Source organism: Gavialis gangeticus, unplaced genomic scaffold (assembly GCF_001723915.1).
Source record: "Gavialis gangeticus isolate Ggan-Ray unplaced genomic scaffold, GavGan_comp1, whole genome shotgun sequence".
Lineage (NCBI taxonomy): Eukaryota > Metazoa > Chordata > Crocodylia > Gavialidae > Gavialis > Gavialis gangeticus.
In genome coordinates this window covers 32535598-32548723 of record NW_017729025.1, presented here as the reverse complement: position 1 = coordinate 32548723, position 13126 = coordinate 32535598, and the positions used below count along the sequence as shown (strand labels likewise).

Here is a 13126-nt window from a genome sequence, read left to right as displayed (position 1 = left end):
CAGAAGGGTTTGGGGGAGACGCTGTTTCCCCTAGCGCCCGCTGGCATAACAAGGAGTAATGGGCACAAGTTGATGGAGAGGAGGTATAGATTGGACATCCGCAAAAACTACTTCACAGTTAGGGCGGCTAGGAGCTGGAACCAACATCCTAGGGAAGTGGTGCTGGCCCCTACCCTGGGGGTCTTTAAGAAGAGGCTTGATGCCTACCTGGCTGGACTCATTTGAGTCCCGTTTCTTGTTTTGGGGTTTTGTTGTTCTCCTGCCCTGGCGGGGGGTCGGGCTAGAAGATCTACTAGGTCCCTTCCGACCCTAAATCTATGAAACTATGGTAATGACAGATGTACAAATTTAGTTGCAAATAGGGACACTTCAGTACCAGTTATGTTGTTTTTCCTTGGTTCAGACCCAGGCCTCATACAGACGTTCAGTTTCTCTTGGGAAAGTTACTGTTCTCCCAGTAGAAACCACAAGTGTACAGATAGTTGTGCTTTTTCTCCCAGGGTAAAAAAAGCCATTCTGGGAGAAAAATACTCTGGCAAAAACCAGGGTTAAATCACTTCCAGGAACGTTTCTCCTGGGACAGTGAATATCTGTACATGCCCTAGCTTCTTTCAGAAGAGAATATAGACCTCCAGCTTCTCCCTCTTTCCCCCAAGGAGACAGTGTGTCACTTGCTGGTCTCTGCTGTTTCAGAACACTCCCCCTTGGCAACTTCCATGCTGTGCTGCTGGGAAGTACAGGCTGATGGAGGGTAGTCTGTCAGCCAATCAAGACTGCCCTATGCCATGCTGCTATCTGTTGCCAGGCAAATTAAGGGACTTTGCAGAGCATGCTAAAGTATCTTTAGGGCCTCAGTATTTTAGTGTCTGTATACATGACTCTGGGTAAGTTTTTCTACCATGAGAACAAACCTGAGAGAACTCTCCGACGTTATTTGAATGTGTAAACACAGACCCAGTTTGTTTTCAGCCTGCCTCCTGCAAAGCTAGGACAATGTTTGCATAGCTGTATCTTCTTCCTTAGAGAAGCTATCAAACGTATGAGAGAATTTACGGAAAGCTTTGCAAATAAAGTGTGTTTTCTTTACCTTATCTCTTCAAGAATTCTGTGTAGGTTTCAGCATTCCTTCATTCTTTCTTGGAGGATAGGGAGAGCAGCTAAGTGCATTTCTTTAGTAGTCTAAATTAAACTCATTTAATCCTAGAGTGCTTAATTTGTAGGGTGGGACTAATAACGCAGAAGGGAATAAACAGTTTCTCACTGGTAATACATTTAAATGAGTGGTAGCTTGAGGGGGATAATCACTTGTTTCTGTGGATTTTTTTTTTAGATTGATATTTTGTTCGCGAGATTAGCGCTGCAAACTATTCCCGAAGATCTAGACCTTCGAGATGATAGTCTACTTAAAAATTTAGACATTAGATGCATACGAAGTCTTAACGGTATGTGTATCTGTGTGTGTGTGTTTGTTTATTTCATGTATACCTTTATCTGAGAACTGGTATAACTGTAACTCAGCTCAATAATACAATAACTCTCGTTATGAATGATTTAGCTCGACAAAGTTTAACTGAACATTAAGTATGGATACAAAAGAAGCCTAACATTTGAAGGTCTCCTTGATTCTGGGGTAGACTGGAAATCCTGACTACCTCATATACACTAAAAAGTAGGGTTGGCAAGCCACTCAATTGACCAGTCAAATATTGTTTATTGATCGGTCATTTGACTGCATTTTTTTGACTGATTTAAAGATTAGCAGTTTTACCAAAAAAAAACAAACCATTTTTTTTTTGTAGCTTTCTTGACAGAAATATGACTTTTTAAATTGTTTTTGACACATTTCTTAATGGAATTTTTTTCCTGTATATTATTTGCAACAGTTGGCAACTTTTTTTTTTTTACATTTTTTGACCAGTCAATTGACCAAACTTTTTGACTGGTCAAATACCCAACCCTAAAACTTTAAATATAAAAAGAATATATAACCAGGACAAGATGTTTGTCCCAGTTGATTCTTCAGTCATATGCAACCTTTGAATTTTCTTCTGTGTTATAACTTTCTCTTGTGTTGAATTTCTTGAGAAGGGGCCTTGAAGCACTTTAGTGTTCTGCAGCCAGCTTTCTCACTGTCTCCAACAACATTTCCTACCATTTGTTAAACAGATTACTGAAGCATTTAATAATGACGGGTTTATAATGTCATCCTAAACTTGAGACTTAGTGCCTTACTCAGTTATTGATAGACCTGTTATCTCTCAATATGGTTCTAAAAATGTGTTCTGTTACAAGCAAGGTGTCTTACGAAAGCATAAAAATCTTGTTTTCTAAATTGATAGGTCATTTGAAGTTAATTGAGTAACACTGGAGTTTTATAAGAATTTGCTCCTAGTTTTAATCTATAACTTTTCTGCATTTCACATTTCTCTCATGACTTCATAATGGAAGTATGGGTACCCCTCTTCCGATGTGCTTTTTTATATACAAATTAAGTGTTCATTTCAAGTGCAGCGTAGTTTTAAAAAAAATTCAAAATGCATTAAACATAATGTTTAAGTTCCAGACAGATGGTGATAAGAATATTAAATGAAAGAGGCAAGGATTTTTGTTGATTATCTGTATTAGACCAACTGCATAATGTGGAGAGACTTGGACATGCCTTCAAATGCACTTCATTTTTCCTCAAATCTGAGGAAAACTAAGGGACAGCAAGTACTAAAAGCAGTCTATGTGGCTGTGAAATTAGAGAGGAGAAAAATTCCTGAGGATAGCAGACAAACAAATAACTAATCCTTGCTTCTCATGCATCTACAACATAACTCTAGCACTACCAAAAATATTAAATCTAATTTCTTGTACTAATTTTGGTAGAATTAGGAGTGGGTTTAAAGATGCATGGGTTTTTTTCCTTAAGTATTAGAGGTAATGTGCTTTCTTTTGCCCAGGTTGCAGGGTGACCGATGAAATTCTGCATCTAGTACCAAACATTGACAACTTCAGGTTAACACTGAGAGCTATCAAACTGTGGGCAAAACGTAAGTAATACTGTTGCAAAATATTCTTAAATTCTTATCCCTACTTAAGACTAACATAATAACTAACTGTTTTCTTTTCTCTGTTTCCCTTTGCATCAACAGGCCACAACATCTATTCCAATATATTAGGTTTCCTTGGTGGTGTTTCCTGGGCTATGCTAGTAGCAAGAACTTGCCAGCTTTATCCAAATGCAATAGCATCAACTCTTGTACATAAATTTTTCTTGGTATTTTCTAAATGGTATGTTAATTTTAGATTACACTAAAATAAAATTGTTTATAGACACTACATTTTAGTCTTGTTTCTATGACATTTCTTCAGCTGGTACCAAGTTAAGTAGGTAGCTCATAAAATCTTGCTCTCTCTGTTTCTGGTGTCAGTGAGTTGTATATTACCTTTTTTATTAAATTTATTCCTTGAAGTGTAGAGTAAATAGGCAAAACATATACCTTGCAGAGGACAATTTGAATAAAATTTGCTTGAATGGGACAATATACACAACAGACCTATAATCACGGGATAAATTATTTGGCATTCCATGTGAGATGGTACAATGAAAAGAGACTTTGTAGAGTCCTTGTTCAAAGTTATCAGTACCTTTAATTGAGCACCTCTGCTTTTGCTTCCAAACATGAAAATCATTACTATAGTTTTACTGTTATTGAGTCCAATGGCTCTTTTCCCTCTCTGGCTATACTATTTATTGGTAATTTAATTTCTAAGTAGTTAATTGACTCTCACTTGCTTGTTCAGCAAATCAGTTGAGACCTCCTCATTATAATGCAATTCCTACACTTTAATTATGGTCCATCTTATGCACAATCAATTGAGAAATTGATTGTGCATCATTCAAGAACATTAATGCACAAATAATATTGGGGAAAACATTGCAGGTATGTCATGATAGTATTTTGAAAAAACTAATTTGTGGCTGTTAGACTATTTAACGTACCCCTTAACTGGCTTCTACTGTCTATAGGAAACTAGCTTTATTCAGTGGGTAGCAAGGGCATCTTGAAGAGCAGTAGCATTGCATTTCATTTAGAAAAAAGAATGTTCCATTCTGCATGCTTTTTCTTTAGAAATCTAGATGGGGGGAAAAAAATCTTGATTAATGCCTGCATTTTGTAATTATTAATCATTCTGCAGTCTGGCCTGTCTAGATTTTTCCAGGAACTGAGCTAGCATGAAGACAAAATCAGTATTAATCTTTACAGACAGGACTTCTGTTGATTTATGGTTAAGTTGAAGAGCAAGTTTAAGGAGTGTGCTGCTTGAACAATATATATTTGTTTAACGCCTTAATTGAAAGACCCAGATAATGCCTTTTGTTGCATCAAAGAACATAGTTATAAACTGTAGTTGTGTTGGTCTTCAGTTCAGGAACCAAGAACCTCTGGTAGACTGATTTGTTCTAATTTTTCCTTGAGAACATATTTCATCTCTTGTTATTCCATGAGACAGAATGAAGAAATATCACATTCAAAAAAATTGTATGTTTAACATAATATATAAGTGGTATCCAGTAGTCTTATTCAGTGCTACAATCTTTTTAAACAGGGAATGGCCAAATCCAGTGCTATTGAAACAGCCAGAAGAATGCAATCTTAATTTGCCTGTATGGGATCCAAGGGTTAGTGTATTATTTTTTTCCCCTATAAATAATTCACACTGTACAGTAGAGAAGTCAGATGTTTAAAGAAACCCCAGGTAAATTTTGTTTTTAGGTTATAAATGAATTTGACATTTTTAGTATTACATTTTTAATGGTAACTGTAATTCTCCTTCAGTGCATAGAACAAAATTAGTTTACATCTTGTAAATTGTCCACTTCTGAAACTGTGTAGATTGCACTATATCTGTGGTTCTAGCCCAATTTCAGCACTAAGTGTTGTAAATAAACACTCCCTATATAACTTGTATACAAAAAAGCTATGTGCACAAAAACAGTTTTGGTCAACTTTTTGACTTTATGCCAGTCCTCACTGACTAGGTAACTTATTTAGGACATTTTACTTCTAGAATCATATTTTAACTGCTGCAGTTTAGGTGTTTATAAATACTGTATTTTGAATACTGAACTCCTTACATTTAACAAGCCCTTTTGTAGTTTGATCCAAGGAAGAGTGTGAGTTTTTTGGTTTGTTTTTTACTCTGCCTTTCAGCAATCACAATGTTGACACCCAACTGGTAGTATCCCTATTATTTATGTTTGGAACTTTAAAAATGAAATCCATTTAGCATCTCAGAATATGTATTTAAGCAAAATCCTTGTTCTTTAAAGTATTAGGGGGGAAAAGTCTAAGATGCCAGAATGGTATTTACTCCTCCAGTTGACCATGAGGAGCCATTTGCCGTTACTCATTTGGGGAGAAATTGAGTACAGTGTTTTACTGTGTGAACTTTTAAATATTTTTTTATGCACTTGAATAAAAGTCCACATTTTAAATGATGTCAGGCTTCTGGTGTAAAGTAAGATTAAAAACATGCTCTTAAGTTACCCTGTTGTTCCTAGTGTAGGGATTTGAGATCAGTGTGCGATTCTTATAAAACAGTACATGCTGCAGTGGCTAAACAGAGCAGGGTAAGATAAGGATAGGGTTTCAACCTTAACTTTTTAGATTTACAACCTGACAGAAGACAAGATCGCTAGCCTAACGCTATTTAAATAAAACTTTTTTCATTTTTTTTCCATCTGTGGTGGTTGCCTCCCTTTTTGTTTCTCCATGTTTTGTTCTTATTAACGGATACTTTAACACAAGTGCTGCTTCCCTCAGGATGCACAGAGCCATTTCTCTTAGACTGGCTCTTCATTATCAATAGTGTTACAGGAATAAATCAGACAGTCTATTTTAAAGGGTCTCAAAGCAGCCATTTCTCTGAAGGTGCCTAGTGTTCAGGTGGTAATGAGGTACCAGTGGTTGTGTGATTGCAGGTTGCCATCCACACCATTGTTTTGTGTTTGTTGTTTTGGGTTTTTTAACCATTCAATTTGAATTATTTTTGGCCTGGTATTGACTATGGCATGCCACAGTCAATGGAATGGTTCTTCCCCATTCCATTTGAGTCTAGAAATAACTTATTTTTTATATAGGTTGCCTGTCAGAATATGTGAACATATTATCATTGAGTATTCTAAACTTCTGTTTACACTCTCTTTAAATCAAATAGGTCTGTAAATTCAGATCTTGTGTTTACGTTAGATTCATTTTAGCAAAGGGGAAAGTCCACATTTTTTTTATTTTATGTATGCTTGAAGAAAACTGATTGGCTGTTGTTATATATAGGTAAACCCCAGTGATAGGTACCATCTTATGCCTATAATTACACCAGCATACCCACAGCAGAACTCTACCTACAATGTGTCCGTTTCTACACGGATGGTCATGGTTGAGGAGTTTAAACAAGGTAAGTATTATCTTATGCTCTTATTCCGAAAGGATTTAAACAGTTCCATCACAGGTATACTATTTTTGAGATCGCTGATTGACCCAGGAATCCTTTCCATAGTGCACACAGTTATTCATTAGTGCTACATACTTTGATCATCACTTTTTCAATTCAGCAGCATGTTTATATAAAAAAAATCTATTATTTCCTTCCAGATACTGTTAGTTGAAAGTGGCTTTCTCAAGCATTTAGTTAACTTTGTAGACTGTACTGGTGACCTTTATGAGCTACATTGCTATATGAGAGATGATATTGTTACTGTGTCACTTTTTCGTAGATACTAATAATGATAAGATGGCAATGTGCTTAGCTCTGTAAGGGAAATTGGAAGAATATTGTCTTGCCTCACCCAAATAATATTTCTGACGACTAATGCACACTTACTCAGAAAGTATTTTTGATAAATGCAGGTGAGAAAATACTCATGATTTTCATCAACGTGAAAGCAGGTCTCTTCCCCACTACAGCTTTCATTCACCCAAAACAAACCCATGCACTAAAGGTTTTAAGCTCCATGAGGCAAACCTTCTGTTTTCCTTCCTGGATTGAGCATGCTTCCTCTGAAGCATACCAGAGAAATAATTCTCGTGTGTTTTTAAATCTCTACTAAATTAATCTGGTCCACTTGCATTTAATCGTGCAATCAAACTTAGTTTCCAAATTTCACAGTACGAATAACCAGTAACCATACAAATAAAGTACACAGAGTTAGTTTTATTGAAACAATTCCTTGCAATCAAAGAGAAGAATAATTTGCCTTGAAGTAGCCTCTGCTTAGTAAATCATTGTTTTCAGGGTTTATTATTATTCATATTATTATTATTATTATGATGGATACTTGCTACAGAACAGCTGTGAAAAAGGCTTAAATGTGTTTTTATAATTCAGGTCTTGCTATCACAGATGAAATTTTGCTGAGTAAGGCAGAGTGGTCCAAACTTTTTGAAGCTCCAAACTTCTTTCAAAAGTACAAGTATGTATTTTATGGCATGGCAGAATGTTTAAGATATACCCATTTAAAAATAATGATCTTTAATAGCAAAGGTGTTTATGCCAGCATAATTAAAGTGGCTACACACTTCCATTAGAAACCCCTAAAGTGTCTTAATGGTTTTCCTAAAAAGACCGAAAATTGTTCTCTTCTGAGGCCCTTTCCCCCAACTGAGAGATCAGGTGTTTTCTTTCCTACAGAAAACTTTAAAATTATTTAATTGTACACCATTTTTCATTTCTGTAGTGTAATAGCTCATGACCAGATATAAAGAATGTAATGGGGTGGCTATAAATGACTTAAAAAATGAAAATTTAATTTGACCAAATATGAAAATGTTTCTGTGGCAGAAATGCCCAACTTCTAATAGGGGGGAGGCTTATGATGTATCCTGTTTTAAAATGAAGCCACAAGCAAAATATTTAATAAAATAACTGTGTAAAATAGATATTTAAGATGAATACCCACTGGAAACCATGGATCTGTCTTTTATTACAGTAATATACAGCATAATTGTGGCAATAAGATTCCTCTAGTACATCTGGCACTTCATTCAGCACAAGTGTACTTACCACTAGCTTTTCTTAAGAAAGCCTGGTCAGAGCTTCAGAATATGTTAGTCTCTAGTGCATATATCTTAATTATAATTATGTAATGCTTTTACATTAAGTAAGGCACTTTCAGAAGTCTTTATTTTTTTTAATGTGGGTTGTTTGGATTTTTTTAAGAAACATTGTGGGGGGACCTTGACACTTAACATTTTAAGGGTTTCTAATGGTACATGATGGTTGGGGGGAGAGGCTTGTTTTTAATGTATTTTGGGTTTGCTGAAGTTGTACTCTATATAATAAATATGGATTATTCAAATGGACTACATTTTATTTGCCCTCAGTTGAAGTATTGTTGGAGACCCATTTTGAGTAAAGATTAAATATTTTTTACGCCAATGTTCCTTTGCTGGGTGGTTGGTTATGTACAAATCTAAATAACACTGAAATATGCAGTTCCCCCATTAAAAAAAGCCTGATGACCATCATAATGTGTCTGTGTTTTGTTTCAATACTTTTTTGCATGATTAAAAGCTTTAAAACATTTGATAATCTTTTATGTTGTGCCTTGGAGATTCAATTTAAAATCTCATAACGTCTCCGAAAGTTAAATTTTTTTATTCTTTTGTTTGTAGTCCCTTGTTAGCAGTATCTGCTAAGGCAGCTGATATATTCCCTACTACTTTTGTTTGTTTACTAAATCCTTTCAAAATGAGGGGTGGGGGATCTGGGAGCAGCAGACATTTACCATTCTGAATTTACCTGAAGTAAATCTCTAATATACATTTAACCCAACATTGTGCAACAGTATCGGTAATTACAGCAACACAACAATGGGATATAATCATTACCAGCAACACGTGCACAAGACTGCAAAAAAAAAAAAAGTCCCAACTCTCTTTATTTCTTGAGAGTGGTGGTTCTCCACAGCCTACTTATCAGAACTGTCAGAGCTTTAACTTTTAGAGCAGTATTTTTTAAGGTATTAGATTAAATATTGGTCACTTTTAAAAATTTAAAAAAAAATCTGCACTAGAAAAATGAATTTTGGCAACTTTGATATCTCATCTGAGAAACTAGCCTTTTCTCCTGTTTGATCCCCATATGTACATCAGAGACTTATTAATACTGATATATAAAATAATATTTGGTTCTGTGCAGAAGGAAAAGGACCACGATCCTTACCTTAGGTTAACAGCTTAAAAAAATTAAATACTTTTATCTTTTCCCTTAAATGTTTGTGTATCACTATTCATAGGAGTTACTACTGTAAATCTCACATTTGTGGCAGAATAGACTGAATTTATTTGTTATCATTAAACAAAGAAAGTGAACTTAGAATATATGCCTAGCTAGAGAAATCTGGAGGGTGCTGTACCTGTAGCAATGCAGTGGAGTTTGAAATAAATTATCTGATTTGCCTGATGATTTATCAATAAGTATTTCCAGCTGGGAGGTGTAAATCTCACACTAATTGTACTTGGTACAATTTTCCTTTTTTTCTAAATTAGAAAAGATTTTCATCACTCCTAGGTATAGTCATAAGAGTGAATGAAAAAAATAAATGCTATCATGGCATAACATTTTCAATATAACATTACATGATACTCAAATGGCTCACTCATTAGAACTCTAAAATAAACTATGTACGATGGATAATAAAACAGCTTCTTGATGTAGTGTATTGCAACACTGTCCTGTTTAGTAATGCACATCAGTATTAGTATGTAGATAATCTATAACTTTATACAGGGGTATATGAGTCTTTTACATGCAGTATATCTTAATAGGACAATTCAGTTGAAACTATATTTCTAACATATGAGGCTATATATTATATAAGAACTTGGAATGGACCCCTTCAATTGTGCATTACAAAATTTTGTTCCAGAAATCATGAAAAAGGAGATGATAGCTGCGTGGATTTGGGGGGCGGGGGGAGGGGGTTATATTCCAGATACTAGTAAAAACTAGAACAGCGTACTAAATAAGGTGTTTGTGGAAATCTGTGAATGAAGGCCTTTGTTCAGGAAGGGGCATGAGGCAGGAAAACTATTGCAGCTAAAATTTCAAATATAACAACAAGATGGGAATTTCATTTTATGATTAAAAGGTGCCACTGAGTTGAAACTTTTTTATAAAAACAATTGAAAATTATAGATTTTTTTTCTCCTTTAATATTTAGCAACGGGAGTGTTTTTCTGTGAACCATTAGTTGCTATAAATTGATGTTCTACTATTAAAACAATGGAAATTTTTCATTGCTTATTATGTAATAAAAACAATACTAATTAGTTTTATACCACTTCCCTCTATCCCTCTTTTCAGTTTTGTTTACTACCCCTTTCTGAACAAACAGGCCCAGTTAAATATCCGCTTTTATAAATGGAATGTAATTGTTACTCATAAGGTGATCAGATATAAAGCAGTCTTTACTAACTAATTTCAAATTTCAGTTATCTTTAGCCACATCTAAAGGCACTCGGAAGAAGCACTTTTATTCCAATAACCAAATAGAAAATGAGTCTTTTCAAATATCTCTTTCATTTTAAATCTGTAACTAATAAACTGCCTCTGCCATTATGTGAAATCTCAGGATGTCGAGTAGAAGTCTTAATGGGCACCAGCTATTTTTAAATTTAATATTTTAATAAACCATACATAAGGACAAATCAGTATTCAAATTGCATAACTAAAATTCAGGTAAAGTAAGATTAATATTAAGCAGAATCTCATTCCTTAAGGTTTGTAAATCTTTGTGCAAAAATATTTGCTAATTTCAGGGTTCATCTCATTTCTAGTGGGGGCAGGGATGGAGTTAATGGAGGGGGTTCATTCAACAAAGACACACAAGACAAAAATGTCAACGTAGCCAAATAAATCATTAAATTTTTTTGGCCATTTAAAAATAAAAAAGCATCTCTCCTTTTATTTACCTGTGTAGTTAGTAAAGTATATTTCAAGTTAGCCTTTGGGATTAATAGGTCTTAATATTTCTACTCGGTTTCCACACATCTCTAAACAGTGTAAATGTGGAAATACATCCATATTTGTTGATCTGTTTAGTTTTGTGTTGGTTTCATGATTTGTAGACCTAGAATGCTAGGAAATCTCTTTACTGCAATTTCACTAGTTTTTAAGTAAGTTAACTAGGTCTGTGTGTCTGTATATGTAATTTGAAATATATTAAGATACAGTTAAAAAAAAAAATCTGATTTCCTCCCCACCCCCCTGAAAGGACCCAAAATGCTAATAACATGATGCTTTGTGAATAATGCAAAATGGGATTACTTAGTTTTTAAAATGGATTACCTTCTACTGTCTTTACAAGTTTGGGTCTTAGGCCTGTAACAGTTAACTGTGTAGCTCACTTCCCCCTGCACCCCCAAAGATTTTGCTGAATTTTAGTTTGTTCCATTAGTTTTAAGGAAAATTAAAATAAAAAGACTTAATTCTGTTCTTTCAGTTATTGCTCATTTACTTTCCCCCGCTCCCACTGCTCCCTCTCCTCCCATCCCCCAGTTTTAAGCAAAATTGGAGCTCTGCCTTCAATTAAAGCCAGAACTTTGGATTTGATGTTTTTAAACTTTGCTTGACATCTGCTAAGCATGATGATGATTCTAGAGTACTGCTGAGACTTCAGGACTAAAGCGAGAGAAAACACACTTTAGAAACCTTCAGAAAAGTGTCTGAATTAAATCTTAACGTTTTAAACTACCTTTTGTAACCATATTTACCTCTAGCATATGTTAATTTGTTATCTAGCTGTAGTTCCATCAGAAATAACTCAGTTATGGCCAGAATACCATTTTTTGCTTGTTTAAATTGATTATTCAGTTCCTAGAATGAGCAATTTAAGATACATTCTTATTGTAAAGATTCTGATAGTCTGCTTTAAAGGCATACTTACCAGGCATAGGTGTTAGATTGCAGCTGTGGTATGCAATAAATTGAAATATCTCAAAATATAATATGGCAACATTCAGTGTTTTTCAGGGTTTAAGCTATCTAGTTTTATTATACAGTACCTGTTTTAACCTTTTGATTCCTTTTGTTTCTGGCTTTATACAGTAAAAGTAATGATGTTTTTGATACTTTGAATGTCCAGTGTCAGCTGTATAAATAGAATAGTATGTTGTCTTTATCTCCAAAGGCATTATATTGTACTTCTAGCAAGTGCACCAACAGAAAAGCAGCGACTAGAATGGTGAGTATCATGCTTGCTCTTTAATTTTTTTTAAAGAAACTTCCAGTTTCAAAGTACTCTCATGCCACAAACCTTGGGCATGTCTTACTTTCTTAAACAGGTTTTATGAAAAAAATTAAAGTTGAAACTTGTTCACATTTTAAATTTATGAGCATAATCTGAGAGTTAATAATTAAAGGGGTTGCATTGGCTGTTTGTTCTACTTAAAAATGACCTGCAAAAACTTCTAAAGATTGGCTGCATTGACAGTATTTGCTTTCAGCGTGTGCAGAAGGTCTGAATATGGGGCTTGGAGGCGGAGATCTTAAGTTTCTTCTAAAAACAAAAAAAAATCTTTTCCACCTTGCCCACACCACCATTCTCTCTGGTTTTGTTATAACACTCTTTGGGGTTCCCAGGTGTTTGTGAGGAGTCTTTTTTCGTACTCTATATGAACTTGTGGGAAATGGTGAATCTCTTTATTAAATACATTTTTCTGTGTTTTTTAGGAGTTAATGCGTGTATTTTGTTAATAATTCTTTAATTCTTCTCAGTTGTTCAGCTTTTAATCTTTCCTGTTAGTGTATACTTTTAGTCCTCAGGTCTAGCTAATACGTAATCATTGCACCCAGAAAATCTTTCTTCTTTTCTAAACTCATCTTGGTCACAGGTGGTTTGGCCAAGATTTATTTTGAATTTCAAGACAAGACATACAGTTCAATTAAACAAGCTGCATTGATTTTGGGGGGTGGGGGCTATTAGTCTGAATTAACTTGTCTTGTGGTTAAATATTAGTTATGTAATATTTCCTAATTGTCTGAAACAAAACATATTTTGGGTTTCTTTACCCAGTGGCAAAGCGAGTCTTATTTCTTTGGTATTGAGGTATTAATAAAAACTTAACTAATAAGTAGT

The 13126-nt window shown here is 34.6% G+C and overlaps 1 protein-coding gene across 4 annotated transcripts in view; it reads left to right on the top strand.

The window, feature by feature from the left end:
• PAPOLA (poly(A) polymerase alpha) overlaps positions 1-13126 on the top strand; it is a 105489-nt gene that overhangs the window by 49337 nt on the left and 43026 nt on the right. For all 4 annotated transcript variants that reach the window (XM_019518602.1, XM_019518600.1, XM_019518599.1 and 1 more), the window contains exons 7-13: positions 1331-1442; positions 2946-3035; positions 3138-3276; positions 4597-4669; positions 6324-6444; positions 7375-7459; positions 12179-12232. In XM_019518602.1, coding sequence (XP_019374147.1) covers positions 1331-1442; positions 2946-3035; positions 3138-3276; positions 4597-4669; positions 6324-6444; positions 7375-7459; positions 12179-12232 — 674 coding nt within the window. The remainder of the gene's footprint in view (positions 1-1330; positions 1443-2945; positions 3036-3137; positions 3277-4596; positions 4670-6323; positions 6445-7374; positions 7460-12178; positions 12233-13126) is intronic.